Source organism: Colius striatus, chromosome Z (genome assembly GCF_028858725.1).
Source record: "Colius striatus isolate bColStr4 chromosome Z, bColStr4.1.hap1, whole genome shotgun sequence".
Lineage (NCBI taxonomy): Eukaryota > Metazoa > Chordata > Aves > Coliiformes > Coliidae > Colius > Colius striatus.
The window spans coordinates 68,612,748-68,629,939 of record NC_084790.1 but is presented as its reverse complement, the minus strand read 5'-3'; the positions used below and the strand labels follow the sequence as shown (position 1 = coordinate 68,629,939).

Below are 17,192 nucleotides of genomic sequence, written 5' to 3'. Positions count from 1 at the left end.
ATCAAGAAGAGTGTGTCCAGTAGGTCAAGGGAGGTTCTTCTCCCCCTCTACTCTGCCCTGGTGAGGCCTCATCTGGAGTCCTGTGTCCAGTTCTGGGCTCCCCAGCTCAAGAGGGACAGAGAACTTCTGGAGAGAGTCCAGTGCAGGGCCATCAAGTTGATCAGGGGACTGGAGCATCTTCCTTATGAGGAAAGGCAGCAGGAATTGGGGCTGTTTAGTCTAGAGAAGAGGAGACTGAGGGGGGATCTCATTAATATTTACAAGTATATAAATGGTGGATGTCAGGAGGTTGGGGCATCCCTTTTTTCTGTTGTATCTAGTGACAGGACAAGAGGCAATGGGATGAGGCTGGAACACAAAAAGTTCCATTTAAACATAAGAAAAAACTTCTACTATTCAGGTAAGGGAGCCCTAGCACAGACTGCCCGGTGTGGATTTGGAGTCTCCTTCCTTGGAGGCCTTCAAGACCCACCTGGATATGGTCCTATGTGACCTGATCTAGGTGAACCTGCTTCTGCAGTGGGGTTGGACTAGATGATCTCTAAAGGTCCCTTCTAACCCCTACCATTCTATGATTCTAATCTGGAAATAAAATCAATACCAAGGTCACCAAGAAAAGGCCTTAACTTAGGCCTTATTTATTAATATCAACAAGAAGGATTCAAATATTTTTTGCCTTAAGTTTGCTTCTTTCAATTGCCCATAATTCAAATGTACCAATGATAGCTTGCAGATTCTTGTATTTTATTAGTTGAGACTTTTTGTTAAAAGCTGCTTCAATCCATTGTCTTAAATTTCCATTTGTACCTTAAATAGCATCACATATAATGAAGTGCTAACAGTATAGATTCAAGGTGAGAAAAACAGTTAGGGACACATCTATCTTATATGGTTTGCCCATAAATATTCAGGCTTTTACTACTTGATCATTTATGTTAAGTACTGAACTTCTTGTTCCAGGTAGTTAAGTAATGTTCTCCACTTAGGTTTTTAGATGGCTTCCACTTACAAGAAGAACATAATGGTTAACACAGAGACAGGGGAAAGCCTACAACAGCTTCCCATGACCTAAAGTAGAAGCTGCTCCAGATCAAATTTAAGCTTATTTTCCAGTGGGCAATCATCCAGACCACAAAAACTACCACCATTCACAGACTGCTGCTGTACAGCTTCAGTGCCCAAGGTTTTAAAATTTCATAACATTTACCTTTCACATAAAACAATTTATACACTATACTCACTGTAAACTCCTACACTAATATAACATCACATCGGAGATTTCAAAGCTTAAAACAAATCAGAGATTAGGGTTAAGTTTTCCAGAGCAACACGAAGACATAGGCTCTTTTGTTGTGTGTTAACACTAATATACTCCTTAACACAATCTGATAGCACTGAGAAATGTGCAAAATATTCACCGAATGAGATACAGAATCACAGAATGTTAGGGGTTGAAAGAAAACTCTAAAGGTCATCTAATCCAACCCCTTTGCAGATCACAGAATCACAGAATCATAGGGAAGGAACAACCCCATGCACCAGGACAGGTTGGGGGTCAAACTGCTGAAGAGTAGCTCTGCAGAGAGAGACCTGGGAGTCCTGATTGATAATAAACTAACCATGAGCCAGCAATGGGCCCTCGTGGCCAAGAAGGCCAATGGCATCCTGGGATGCATCAAGAAGAGTGTGGCCAGCAGGTAGAAGGAGGTTCTTCTCCCCCTCTACTCTGCCCTGGTGAGGCTTCATCTGGAGTCCTGTCTCCAGTTCTGGGCTCCTCAGCTCAAGAGGGACAGGGAAGTGCTGGAGAAAGTCCAGCGCAGGGCCACCAAGATGATCAGGAGTATAGAACATCTTTCATAAGGAGAAAAGACTATGGGAACTGGGGCTGTTTAGTCTGGAGGAGATTGATGGGTGATCTTATTAACATTTATATATATCTAAAGGGTAGTTGTCAGGAGTTTGGGACATCCTTTTTTTCTCTAGTAGCTAGTAACAGGACAAGGGGTAATGGGATGAAGCTGGAACACAAAAAAGTTCCACTTAAACATAAGAAAAAACTATTTTACTGTGAGGTTGATGGAGCAGTGGCACAGACTGCCCAGAGGGGTTGTGGAGTCTCCTTCCTTGGAGGTCTTCAAGACCCTCCTGGACATGTTCCTATGCGACCCGATCTAGGTGACGCTGCTTCTGCAGGGAGGTTGGACTAGATGATCTCTAAAGGTCCATTCCAACCCCTACCGTTCTATGATTCTATGATCATAGAATAGTAGGGGTTGGAAGGGACTCCTAGACATCATCTAGTCCAATTCCCCTGCAGAAGCAGGTCAACCAAGATCAGGTCGCATAGGAACATGTCCAGGGAGGTTTTGAAGACCTCCAAGGAAGGAGACTCCACACCATCCCTGGGCAGCCTGTGCCAGGGCTCCCTCACTCCCACACTAAAATATTTTTTTCTTTTATTTAAATGGAACTTTTTGTGTTCCAGCTTCATCCCATTACTCCTTGTCCTGTTGCTAGACACAATAGAAAAAGGGATGCCTCAGCCTTCTAGGTCCATTACCACTTGTCCTGTCACTAAACACTACAGAAAAAAGTGCCGCCTCATCCTCTTAACTTGGACCTTTTAAACACCTTTTAAGTGTTGATGAGGTCCCCTCACAGTCTCTTCTCCAGGCTGAACAGTCCCAGATCCCACACCCTCTTGCAAGAGATGTTCCAGTCCCTTGATCAACTTGGTGGCTCAGCCAACTTGCTGAAGGTACACTCAGCCAACTTGCCAAAGGTACACTCTCTCCTCTCATTCAGGTCACAGAATCACAGAATCTTAAGGGTTGGAAGGGACCTTGAAGGCTCATTTAGTTCAACGCCCCTGCCAGACCAGGACTACCTAGAGTAGGTCACACAGGAAATTGTCCAGGTGGGTTTTGAATGTCTCCAGAGAAGGAGACTCCACAACCCATCTGGGCAGCCTGTTCCAGTGCTGTCACTCTCACTGTGAAGAAGTTTTCCTTGTGCTTCTTTGGAACCTCTTATTTTCCAGTTTATACCCATTGCCCCTCATCCTGTCATTGGCCATCATTGAGAAGAGCCTGGCTTCATCCTCCTGACATCTACCCCTTACATATTTGTAAACATTAATGAGGTCACCCTCAGTCTCCTCTTCTCCAAGCTAAAGAGACCCACCTCCCTCAGCCTTTCGTCACAAGGGAGATGCTCCACTCCATCATCTGTGTGGCCCTGCACTGAACTCTCTCCAGCAGCTCCCTGTCCTTCTTGAACTGAAGGGCCCAGAACAGGACACAATATTCCACATGTGGTCTCATAAGGGCAGAGTAGAGGAGGAGGAGAACCTCTCTCGACCTACTGCCCACAGCCCTTCTAATACACCCCAGGATGCCATTGGCCTTCTTGGCCACGAGGGCACATTGCTGGCTCATGCTCATCCTGGTGCCCACCAAGAACCCCAGGTCCATTTCCCCTACACTACTCTCTTAAGAGTTCGTTCCCAGCCTGTACTGGTACATGGGGTTATTCTTTCCCAGATGCAAGACTCTACACTTGTCCTTGTTGAATTTCATTAGATTTCTCCCTGCCCAACTTTCCAGCCAGTCCAGGTCTTGTTGAATGGCAGTACAGCCTTCTGGTGTGTCAGCCACTCCCCCCAGTTTAGTGTCCTCAGCAAACTTGCTGACAGATCCTCTGTTCCCTCATCAAGGTCATTAATGAATAGAGATTGAACAGTACCAGTCCCAGCACAGACCCCTGAGGGACTCCACTAGGTACAGACCTCCAACTAGACCCTGCCTCATTGATCAGAACTCCCTGCCTTCCTCCTTTCCACTAGTTAACAATCCACCTCACTACCTGATCATCCAGCCCACACTTGCTCAGTTGTGCTGTGATGATGCTGTGGGAGTCAGTGGCAAATGCTTTACTGAAATCGTAGGAGAACTACTCAAGGAGAAGAAATAAATACATGTAAAGTGAAAAAAGGGCCTGGTTGCTTGGGAAGAGTATAGGAGTCAGAGCATTTAGGGACAAAACTAAGAAGGCTAAAGCCCTTTTGGAAATAAGTTGGCCAGGGAAGCAAAGGAAAACAAGACGGGCTTCTTCAAATACATAAGCAGCAAAAGGAAGATTAGGGAGAATGTGAACCCGCTGATGAACAAGGAGGGTGCCCTGGTAACAGAGGATGCAGAGAAGGCTGAATGCCGCCTTTGCCTCAGTCTTCACTGCCAAGGCTGAAATAGTGAGATAATCTGGGGAATGGGGGACCTTCCCTTGGTGGATGAGGAGGGGGTTATAGTAAAGCTTAACACCCATAAATCTCTGGGATCTGACAGGATGCACCCATGAGTGCTGAGAGAGCTGGCTGATGTGATTGCTAAGCCTCTCTCCATCATTTTTGAACAATCATGGAGGACAGGCGAGGTACCTGAGGACTGGAGAAAGGTCAATGTCACACCAGTCTTCAAAAAGGGCAGGAAGGATGACCCAGGAAACTACAGGATGGTCAGCCTCACCTCCACCCCTGGAAAGGTGATGGAACAACTCATCCTGAATGTTATCACTGAACATATGAAGGATAAGATGGTTATCAGGGGAGTCAACATGGCTTCACCAAGGGGAAATCCTGTTTGACTAATTTGATAATCAGCCTTCTCAAGTGCATAACTGGCTGGCTAGATGAGGGGAGAGCAGTGGATGTTATCTACCTTGACTTCAGCAAGGAAGATGCTATCTCCCATAACATCCTCATCAGAAAGTTCAGGCAGTGTGGCTTGGATGAGTGGATGCTGAGGTGGATCAAGAGCTGGCTGAATGACAGAATCCAGAGGATGGTGATCAATGGCATGGAGTTGAAGGCCTGTGGCCAGTGGCATTCCACAGGGGATGGTTCTGGGGCCAAAGTCTACTCACGAAAAAGCAGGGTCTGGTTGAAGCGGTGAAGGTTGGGGGAGCTTTGTCTGCAGTGACCACGAGGTGGTAGAGTTCAGGATCTTGTGTGGTAGGAACAGAATACCAAGCAGGATCACAACCCTGGACTTTGGCAGGGCCAACTTTGGCCTTTTCAAGCAATTGTTTGGGGACATGTTGTGGTACAGGGTACTAGAAGGTAAAGGGGCCTAAGATAATTGGTCTATATTCAAGGATCACTTTTTCCACACTCAGGATCAGATCATCCCAGAAGGTAGGAAATCAAGAAAAGGAGCCAGGAGACCCAGAGATCTGGGTCTGAGAGCTAGAATGGCTCAGCCTGAAGAAGACAAGGCTCCAGAAGATCTCACTGGTGCTGTTCAATACTTTTAAGAGGGCTTACAAGAAAGACTGCGAAAGAAAGACTGCGAAAGAAAGACTGCGAAAGAAAGACTGCGAAAGAAAGACTGCGAAAGAAAGACTGCGAAAGAAAGACTGCGAAAGAAAGACTGCAAAAGAAAGACTGCAAAAGAAAGACTGCAAAAGAAAGACTGCAAAAGAAAGACTGCAAAAGAAAGACTGCAAAAGAAAGACTGCAAAAGAAAGACTGCAAAAGAAAGACTGCAAAAGAAAGACTGCAAAAGAAAGACTGCAAAAGAAAGACTGCAAAAGAAAGACTGCAAAAGAAAGACTGCAAAAGACTTGTACTGACAGAACAAAGTGTAATGGTTTAAAATTGAAAAAGGGTAGATTTAGATTGGATGTGAGGCTGAAATATTTTTTATGATGAGGGTGGTGAGGCACTGGCACAAGATGTCCAGCGAGGCTGTGGATGTCCCATCCCTGGAAGTGCTCTAGGACAGGCTGGATGAGGCTCTGAGCAACTTGGTCTAGTGGAAGGTGTTTTTTTCCACAGCACAGGAGTTGGACTAGATGAACTTTGAAGGCTTCTTCCAACAAAAACCATTCCACAGTTCTATGATCCTAGGGGTCCTGAAACTCCCTCAGGCAGCCAACCACCCTATCTAGTCTATTTTGTGTATTTCTAATGAAGCAAGCAAAACCTTTGGTGAAGTGTCTTCAAGACACTCATAGGTTGTTCCTGCTGCTCAAAAAGTATCATATTGGAGCAAATTGATGTAGCACAGTAAGAATTACAATTATGTAAGCACAATATGACTGAAAAACCTTTTGACTAGGAGATGAATACCGCACTTAATGGTAATACTGTCAATGGCAGATCAATTCAACAGATTGATTTCCTCAAAAAGTTACCTCATGGTGATTTTAAGAATGCCCGAGTTTAAAGGCAGTCACACAAATGCCCACCAAATTGCTCATACTAAAATACTGATGATTTAAATAAAGAAAAAAAATCGATTTGCAATCTGCACAAGTAATTGTACAGTATTTTCTATGTGTACATGCAATAAGATAAGGTATTTACATTATTTCCAGAAGACAATGCATACAAAGTGAAGCTTGTTTCATTCCTTAAGCCAAGCAAGAAGTAACAGTTTTCCCAGCATAAATTGTATTGTCTGTGGGGGTTTTTCCCACACATTCAAACATACGAAACAAATGGAGACAACAGTGAGTCACAGTAAGTAATGCCATTAGATTCTTCCAGAAATTCACTAGGAGACTACTTTAAAAAAAAGTCTATTCCCTCTCTTCATTCCTTGCATGGAAAAGCAACGAACAGCAACATCTTGTCCAGACTACATAACCTCACAAACACATAAGTCTATAAAAATGAAAAATGGGAGATGAAAGTGTAACCAGAGATGAAATTTGACACCCATCACTATTTAATGTGCTGTAGGTCTTGCACTGAAAGATGGCCAACAAGCAAAAGTTGGTGACTCCTCACATCAACCAAGCTGAGAAACTCATTGCCACGGGACACTGAATGTAATTAGTTTTACAGTTTCAAAGAGAGACTGAGCAAAACCACCACAGGGACAAGGAAGCACCAGGGCAGGGAGAAAATCTGCCACACACTATTCCACACACATTGTCATTGTCTAATGAAGTCCCTGAGTCTATACTAGCTCAAAAAAATATTTGGAATATCATTATCAAATCCTGTTAATACAATTAGATTCTGCACAGAGATCTGAGGGTATCCAAATGTAAGTAAAGGGGAAAAATTACTTAATACTGCTACTAAATCTAGGAATACAATAGCAATTCAAGACAGCAAAGTGCATTTAAGAACATTAAAAAGTTTAATTTAAAATACATTATAGCTTAAAATATATAGTACACACACTATTACGCACAGATGTACTATATATATGTAATTACATATACATTCACATCTGTAAAATATTGATCTATATAATTATAAATATTAATTCATCACTTTAATTTTATGGAGGTATCATGCTTTGCTGCATACTGCTGAAGCTGTGCATATTTTCATGTTCAATTACAATACAGTGCAATTCATTCAGAAAACTTTTGGTTTACTACATTACAAGATGTAGCTGAGGATGGCTCATCTGAATCATTGAGACTGTATTTTTTCCACAGAAAATTCTCATTTTTTTTCCAAAGGGAACTTTCACACAGTTCTCTCTCTTCTGTCACTGGAGGATGAGGTGTTCTTTCACATAGCTTTTCTATGACCGCTATGTCTGTGAGCTTTCTGAGGCTCTCCTCATTCTGCTCATTCAGCATGTCCCAGAAATCTTTCCGTCTGTCCTTTGCTTTTTCTACTTGTCTTGAAGTAGAGCGTCTCCTTGGTGATTCTGTAGGCCCATTCCCATCATTTCTGAAGAGGTCATTGAGAATAGAGGTATCTCCAAGTAAGTCCACAAAAGACTTTTTCATACAAGCCTGAGCTTTTCTCTCTCCATTTTCTGACTGAGACAGAGATCTTTTTCTTGGCATGTGTATTCCTTCTGAGTCCTGCTGTCCTTCACAAGTTTTTACAGGCAGCACCTCAATTATTTCTGAGTTATTGCTTAATGAGCCAGATGCCATAAAACCCTTGAATGCCTGACTGTTTCTCCTTTCGATATGTTGAGTAGCAACAGTGGGTGATTGTTTATATTTTGCATCAACACACACATCTTGCAAGCAGGAGTCACTGTGAAGCTGCTCTACTCCTTTACTGCTCTGCTGGCTCCATGTGTCTGTAGTTCTGGTCAGCAGTTGTCCTTTAGCTGATGAAGATCTAGACTTAGATCTTCCAAATTTAACAAAGGGTTTTCTTTTTCTGGAGTGTGTTGTACTCAATTCTCTTTCCTCACAGCCATGTGAAAAATGTGCTGGTAGTCCAACTGGGTAGAAAGATTCCATTTCTGGATGCCTGGAAATATAGAAATCCTTCAACATCTTCTGCCTTGTTTCTGATGTAGCATTTGCAATATGTTCCGCAAATTCTTCCACAGTTCTCATATTAAAGTGGGATACCATTTCCTCAAATTGTTTTCTGTAATTATCAAGAAGGAAAAATGTGTTATTTTGACATCTTAAACTAGAAACAAGAGCAGCTTCCAAGCAATTAATTCAATTAATCTACTTTACATATCCCTGAAAGTGATCACAAAAGTAACTAACTTCCTTACTAGGGTCATTGTTTTTTACTAGCAAAGAGAAGAAAAAAAAATAATGACTTTAGAAGAACTGAAGTGACTTATAAATCACAATCTCCAGTGTGATTATTTCAGCTTATGATCCAAAGACTTACTGACTTTCACTGGAAGTATTGTATCAAAGGACCAGATTTCAGAAGATATTCAACCGCCAAAAGGTTGCAGACAGAGGAAAAATTTAAAAAAAAAAAGGTTGCTCAAACTCCTTTTAAAAGACTTGCTAAACAAGAACTGAATAAGGAATATTCACAGGAAACAGGATCCCCTCCATCCTATCCAGTGAGCTATGACATATTTGGAATATGAGGACAAGTTCTAACTAAAGAAGATCACCTTAGCTGTGTTAGCCATTGTCTGGGGTAACCCAAGTCAGACTGGAGAGGTGGCTTTATGCTCCCTTGTCAGAGAAAGAATATGAAACATGTTGCCTTTCCTGTACAAGGTCTCCAATAGTCAGTGAGATCTAACTGCTTCTCCTCATATACTGATTGACTGGCTAGCTCAACTATGCCCTTGGTGTGTGGTGACTACAGACAGCTTCCGGCTCCACCTTACAACACAAACTAAGGCACCTAATCACCCCATCCATTGCACAGCATACCCACGCACTATAGTGCCTAACTGTGAGCCAGGTGCTAAGTTGACCTGCTTAATGTTTAAGAGTGAATATGCTTAAGCTTTTTGCTAGATCTGGCTTTAGGATCTTGGAATAATATCATCAGTCATTCTATTAAACCTCTGAAAACCTCATCTCAACAAATATTTGATAACTATGATTATAATTGAGTGTTTTAGCATGAAAGGTTCTCTTCTACTTACCTCTAAAATAGTCAGAATTTGCTATATTTGTAACAGGAAATAAGTCTGGCACTTTCACAATAACAGTTTGGACAGGTGAAGCTAGCTGACTAATATGACAAATTCTAAACACTTACAGGTATTACCTAGATACCAGTTCTCATATAGTAATTTAATTGTCTCAAGGCCAAACTGAAAACATATGCCAAGTCTCAATTCTATAGGTTTGCCTAGTTTGCTACATTGTTCTGCTGTTTCCACATACCAATCTGGCTATTGTTATAGAACCTCTATCTATATTTCAATGCAATTTAAATATTCATATTGATACCAGCAATAGTCTGGTGAAAAAAGGAAACCAAGGAGACAGAAAAAATATTATCCTTACAAAGTGGAGGGAGGCAACAAAACATTAAAAGAAATATTAAAAAATATTGAGCTTTATGTTAAAAACAAAACACAAAGTCCAAATTTTGGTAACAGTCCTTCAACGAAAGTGGGTAAAACTAGTATGCAGTCTGAAGATGCACTACAGAATTGTTTCTATAGAGTTTAAACATTAGTTTGTAGTAGTACTGCACAATGAACATACCATGAACATACCATGAAGACTCATGGTGATACCATCTGCTATGTGATATGACATATCGAATCAACATGGTAAAGTGATCTGTGGGTTCAGTTCACTTTATTAATCAATTATGGTACTCTTCGTACAATATGTGTGGAAGTTTCCCATTACTTTTTCTCTTGACATAGAAGATAATCAGTGTTCTGAGTATGGTTGAAACAAATACACAAGCAACTGCCCAGAGAAGTTCATTTCAACCTTAGAATTTTAATTCCATCTCACCCAAACAGCCTCACCTGCGGATTCCTTTGGGTGTCTTTCCAATCAAGAAAGTGGTTGAACCTACTCTGTGCACTTCCTTGTTTTTCTGAGTTACAGGATGCATAATAAAGACGTGATGTTGATTACTGTTTGCCAACATTACTTGATCTCCCTTCTGTACTGTGTCATCTTCTGGCTTTTCTTCATTTTTCTAAAAAAATGAGACACAGAATCATGAAACAGCTGTTGCTGACATAACATTAAGTTCTATTATGCTTGATTGTCACTTTTAGCTAGCACTCAATGACTTGAATGCTACAATGAGGACTGAGAGCTGTCACAGGCTTCCAGGGACACTGAAGACAAGTCTTACTTGGTGTGACATTTTTCCAAACAGGTTAATGGTAACGCAAATCCAGAGGATATACAAATAGATAATCCTGTGCCACTAGACCCGTATCTCAGTTACAATCTTCAAATATTACTATAAAATACAAAATCCCTGTGTCAATGGCTTACAGTCTTAATAGATACATGACAGCTTCCTAGATTAATTTAGCAAGATCAACGGATTACTTGGATTCCTGGCTCTTAATGTATGCTACCCAATTTTTTGCACAGTATATATTCGTAATTCTTAGTTACTTCAGCAATTTAATACTCAAAGAAAAGCTGTAAATAATCACAACACCATTCAAAGAATCAAAGTTAAGATTAAAACACTTCTGTGAGCATCACAATTTCTAACACAATTATATATAACTGTACTAATACTTTCAGAAGAGGTATCATTATAGACACATAAAGAAAAAAAATTACACATTACACTTTCTTTATAATACTGATAAAACACCAACAATCCCATGATGCTTCATAAATAGTGTAAATTTAATATGTAATTGTCATTAAAAGCTAACGTTTTAATCAAATTTAAGAAGACTGTGCGACAGATCATCACACACTGACAGTCAATGTTTTGCAGAAAGATGTAATCCTATTTGCACTTTTGCAGAAATTCTCAAATTCTCATTAAAGTTCCCCATTGTTAAAAGGTAAGTCAATCAAAATATGAAAATTAAAGAGGGTGTCTGCAGAGCATGGAAACCAGAAAAACCCCACCAACTAAGCACAGAAAACAAGTACTAATTTCCCCCCCACCCCCAAGTGAGACCAGGGGAAAGAATAACTGCCTAATGATGTCCTCAGTCCCCCTAGCAACATTACTTTAGAGATGAAAACACAAAGTGTGTTCACACCTTGTCATCTGTAGTTCAAAAAATGGTTTTAAAACTACCATATTTCTTCTCAATTTGTTTGTATTTGATACGTGTCCACTTCCTTTATTTCCATTGACTGTTCACAATGTTCTTGAGCTTTAGGATACCACATCTGTTCTCAATCCATTATTTTGACAAGTAACCTCGAACTAGCATAGAGAGAGATGTTAATATTAGGGGACCTACAGGCATAAATTTCCACTCTGTGAGCTAAAAGCACAATTTCAAAGACTTAAAAATTCTCTGTGCTATTAAAAGTTATACTATGTAGTACTGAAATCAAGGCCCCAGTTAAGATAAAAATCCTGTTCTGCCAATAATGTTATTAGGATAGCAACAAAATTTAAACTGAATTAGCAGATGTTACTACAGCATAAATATTCTACAGTTATCTAACTTTACTTACATTTAAGATTTTTACAATTTTATTTTTAAAGATGGATTTAAAGAATAACTTGCACTGAATACAAGCCTAGACATGTCAATGCATGTCTTTAAAGTATTTTAAACCCCCATAAATGTGCATCCATCTATCTCTTACTAAACAAGACCAAAGTATAAGACACAGCAATAGTCTGGTTTACACATATGTTCAAATGCAGGGAACTAAAACATTAAAAGTCATAGAATTGCTTGTCTTTGCAGAGAATCAGAATTAATGTAAGAAGTACCGCTAATTGCAAATAAACTCACAAGTGGCATATTTAGTTCAGGAAGTACAAATCTTCCGCTGCCAAACCTGAAAGAAGAGCAGCAAAATACCACCATATACACACAAAGAGTTTCTCTTCTACCTAAATCAGCTGCTCAAAGTTTTTTCCTTAAGGTAGAAAAAGCAACTATAAACAAGTTACTCCAAGAGCTGCTGGAGCTTATGCCAGTGAAAGCCTGTGCCCACTGAGCACTACTACTGAAAAACTTACCTCAGGTCTCTGGAGTGAAGCCAGTTGGTTAAATGGTACCCAGTTGTGTTGAAACACAACATCTGGCTCTGTTGAATTTTTGAAGGTTTCTGAAAGTTTGCCAAGTTAAATCCAGCCCCCAAATTCCAAATCCAGTAATTTCTTTTTATAAAACAATAAACTTTTGTCAGTAAAGCTAAAACAATTGCTCGTGTTTTTCTTAAGATGCCTCAACCTTCACTGAAGGTCAAATCTGACATTTGCAATTCTGTGCAGTGCACGGATGAGGTTCTAGGTAAAAGTAAGCTTTACAGACATAGAAGAAAATACTTCAAAGCTGTAAACTTCAGTCAATGTTCCAGCAGTGTCAACATTCCATACAATTTTGGTTTCTTTTTAATTTATTACTCTCCTTAATTCTTCCCTCTATGGATGACTTCTTTCCAATTCTCTTTCAATGTTTGCCTTCTAGTTCACCTTTTAAAATTAATTAAAATTAATTAAAATTAATCTAGGAACCTATATATGTCATGACCAAAATAAGGGAGTAGTAAAGGAACCAAAAATCCCTTAACAGAAGTATTCTGTTAATTTGAAAGTGGATGTTATCTTTGTTTAAGCTAAAGTAATGCATACTAATTAATATACTTCAGTAAGCACAAGAGTTGCTGAACTTCCTGAAAGAATGTTTATATGATATTAAGATCTGACTACAGCATTTTCAAATAATTGTTGGAAATAATAGAGGTACTATAAAACTTGAAAGACAACAGTGATCAGTCCAAAAGCATATCTCAGGATGGTAAAGAAACAGTGCTTCAACAGGAAGAAAGATAGGAATAGAATAACAAGCAAAATCTTTTGTAAAAAAAAAAATCCAACTGTTTTGGCAAATAGCAAGTCTGACTTTGGTTAACATTTTTCAGTAGTTAACATGACTGAAACAAAGCAATTTAAGCCAGAGAGAAGGAAAAGAGGGGAAAAAAAAAGCAACAATACAAATAGTGGCAGAATATTTTTCTCCTGGAATTAAGACTCTGTACAGTACCTAAATAATTAGTAACATGTTTTTCTTTCACACTAAAACATAAGTGCAGCCATTTCTTCCTGTTTTAGAACCTATCTATCCTTCATTTCCTGCACTTACTCGGAAGAGGCTTTCCATATATTGCAACAGAAAAGAAGAGGGATTATTACATAGTAGTGCAGAAAACGGTGTTTGAAGTACTTAGAAAACTGAGGGACTCTTGCCACACATGAAAAATACTCCAGAAGCAGCATTTATTTTCACCCTTCATACTCCATTTATTCTATTATTATTTATTATGTTTTCAACATAAACATGTTATATTTCCCTAACACAAAGATCTTTTCCCCTATTCCTTTTTCTTTTGTTATATATGTTTTGCTCTTAAAAGTATATATCAATGAGTTTCCATTTCATTGAGTTGCATATTACCTATACGAGTAAAGCAGGAGTCTACCAAACATGGCAGCATCTGCACATTCAGAGTCCAACACCAGTCCCCATTTAAAGGTAGTGCTTTTCAAGGTGAATGAATACATGAAGCTGAGCATCAAGCAAAAAGTTAACTGCCACAATACAGTCACTTCTACTAAGAGATTCCATCTTGAATCTCCCAGGCTTAAAGAGGTGTCTCTGCACTCTGGAGCAATCAATGCTAATCCATGTGTAAGCCATCTGAAGCAGAACACCTATTTGTATAGTTATTCCTCAGCCACAGTTGTGTCTCCCTCTCTTTCACTGCCTGATTAACCAAAGTATCACTATGGCAAGTGTCCTGCCAGATGTCGATTTCCAGTCAGAAATAACCTTCTCTGACTTCCCCACTCACAGCTGAAACAGTGTTAACATGCGTTTCTCTTCAAGTATGCATGAAACGTCTGCTGTCAGATATCCAGGATACTTTCCACTGCAGAGTTTTACTGTTTGTTTTCATTTCTAAAACAAACAAAATGGCCTCAAATCTCTAGCTGCCTTGCAGTCACCTAAACCATGAAACAGTGAATTCAGTATGACTATCCTCTTAAATATCCATGCAAACAAAAAAACCACACACAAATGACACACCTTTATGCCATATTCCAATTTATATTTTCCCATTCCTCATAAAATCTGAGAAAACACAAGACTTTCCAGATATACTGTGACTTGCAGTGGGTTCTTGATGACTGCTATTATTTTGATCAGGTAACACTGCATTCCAGTGAATTTATATACCCAAATTATAAGTTATTTTGGTTAATCTTTTTTTTTTTTTCCATGTACAGTTTTCTTGTTCTTTAACTACTGGAGCTTTTCCAATCATATATTGGAGTTATTATGACCCTTCTGTAAGCTTTTCTTGAACAGATGCTATTCTTATTGGTTTTATTTTACCTATGTTTTCTCTGTCAGGACATATATAAACTACACAAAACATTTGCTACCTGCCTGTTCATTCTTGGTCTTGTTTTGTTCTCTCCTTCTTATGTACACATGCCAAACAAAAATTTCTTCCTAAATTATTCTGTTTCAGGAAGATAAAGTAAAATAGTGTCCAGATAAAAATTTATGTGGTTCATCTAAAAAAGCAGTACAAATGCTCAAGATAAATTTGAGAAGTTATCAAACAGTGAGACTGTCTCTACTTTCACCTGATTCCTAAAAAAACCCAGAATTGCTTTTCTACTTGCAGAAGACACAGTACTAAACTATATACTTCAGAAGGTTGTGGTGAGTGTGTGTAGCATTCTGTAGTTTGAAATAAGCCCTAATCTTATCATACTTTAGAATGACTTCTGATGTGGATGTTAATTCCACTGAATTTAAACTTTAATTGATATGTAGCCTTACTCAGACTGAATTTGGCTACTGTTCTAAAAAAGCACAGAAGGAGAATTAGAGGTAGTTGTATACCTAACGGTGAGTAGTCAGTTGTCTTCGAAAATGAAGCTAATCTGCCTTAAAAATCTTAGAATACTCTAGGAAAACTGCATTTGTACTCAGACTTTCTGAAATAAATAAAGCTACTCAGGTTGTTGGTCATAGCTTTGTTGCTATGACTACAAAGATATCTAGTATCTGATGGTATCACAACAGACCAATAGCCAAAATATTATTCCAGGTACAAAAACTGTTAACACATTTTTTGGGTCCAAATTAGTCTTCCCAAATATTCTGCTAATGCCAAAAGACCAGTATTTAGGTATACCTACAGATAAAATTAAATAAAATTTACCAGAGTCATATGTACTTATTTACTTGTTTGTAATACCTTGCTTTTCTGCTTGTATAAACTCTTGCTTGGTAGTGGAGAGTTAACTACTAAGCTAACTGGAGGTGGACTGTATTCTATTTTGCCTTTACTTTAGAGCCTGTTTCTTCTCCAATCAGGTAACAGAGCAAGAATTTCTCACTGCCAGCAGTGTCATTTAATTTTTTGACTCTTTAATAATAAAAAAAAATCCTCTGAGCCATATCATGTTTTAGCACCAAAAAAAATCATCATAAATCAACATACTTATTTATCTTGTTAAGAATCATAGAATGGCAGGGGTTGGAAGGGACCTTTAGCCCCCTGCAGAAGCAGGGGGAACCTACATCAGGTTGCATAGGAACATGTCCAGGCGGGTCTTGAAGACCTCCAAGGAAGGAGACTCCACAACCCCTCTGGGCAGCCTGTGCCACTGCTCCATCACCCTCACAGTAAAATAGTTTTTTCTTATGTTTAAGTGGAACTTTTTGTGTTCCAGCTTCATCCCATTACCCCTTGTCCTGTTACTATCTACTATAGAAAAGAGGCACGTGCCAACCTCCTGACACCCACCGTTTAGATATTTATAAATGTTAATAAGGTCATCCCTCAATCTCCTCTTCTCCAGACTAAACAGCCCCAGTTCCCATGGTCTTTCCTCATATGAAGGATGTTCTATACCCTTGATCATCTTGGTGGCCCTGCGCTGGACTCTCTCCAGCACTTCCCTGTCCCTCTTGAGCCGAGGAGCCCAGAACTGGAGACAGGACTCCAGATGAGGCCTCACCAGGGCAGAGGTGAGGGGGAGAAGAACCTCCCTCGACCTGCTGGACACACTCTTCTTGATGCATCCCAGGATGTCATTGGCCTTCTTGGCCACGAGGGCACATTGCTGGCTCATGGTTAGTTTACTATCAATCAGGACTCCCAGGTCTCTCTCTGCAGAACTGCTCTTCAGTAGTTTGACCCCCAGCCCGTACTGGTGCATGGGGTTGTTCCTCCCCAGATGCAGGACTCTGCATTTGTCCTTGTTGAACCTCAGGAGGTTCCTCTGTGCCCAACTCTCAAGCCAGTCCAGATCCCGCTGAATGGCAGCACAGCCTTCTGGGGAATCAGCCAGTCCTCCCAGTTTGGTGTCAACAGCCAACTTGCTGAAGGTACACTCTGTCCCCTCATCCAGATTGTTGATGATGATGTTGAACAAGACTGGTCCCTTAACCCATTCCTATGGAACTCCACTGACCACAGGCATACAATTCAACTCTGTGCCATTTATCACCACCCTCTGGGCTCTGTCATTCAGTCAGCAATGACAGAATGACAGGAGATAGTCTCAGAATTCACAATTAATTTTTCCAGCAGAAGCCTATCGACTTGTACCTATTTTATATCTCTCCATCAAAAAGTACCAAAACCAAAAGCCATACATATACACTGCAATGAAAATGCAGCTACTTGCTTCACAAGGTGCCACATATGAACTTGACACTGACAAAAAAATAACTGATGGGCACACTGAAATGGTTAACTCCACTGTAAACTGAAACAGTAAACTCAATAAAGCAGCATTATAAGTCAATAATTTGCGCTCAAATAGTTTAAAG

General features: G+C 39.8%; 1 protein-coding gene across 3 annotated transcripts in view; it reads right to left on the bottom strand.

Annotated features, from left to right (window-relative positions):
- Positions 1–7,223: 7,223 nt before the first annotated feature.
- The window catches only part of ERCC6L2 (ERCC excision repair 6 like 2), a 52,962-nt gene continuing 42,993 nt past the window's right edge, over positions 7,224–17,192 (bottom strand). For all 3 annotated transcript variants that reach the window (XM_062018785.1, XM_062018786.1, XM_062018787.1), the window contains 2 exons: positions 10,188–10,363; positions 7,224–8,359 (listed from right to left, as the gene is read on the bottom strand). In XM_062018785.1, the coding sequence (XP_061874769.1) occupies positions 7,369–8,359; positions 10,188–10,363 (1,167 nt within the window). In that variant the 3' untranslated portion in view covers positions 7,224–7,368. The remainder of the gene's footprint in view (positions 8,360–10,187; positions 10,364–17,192) is intronic.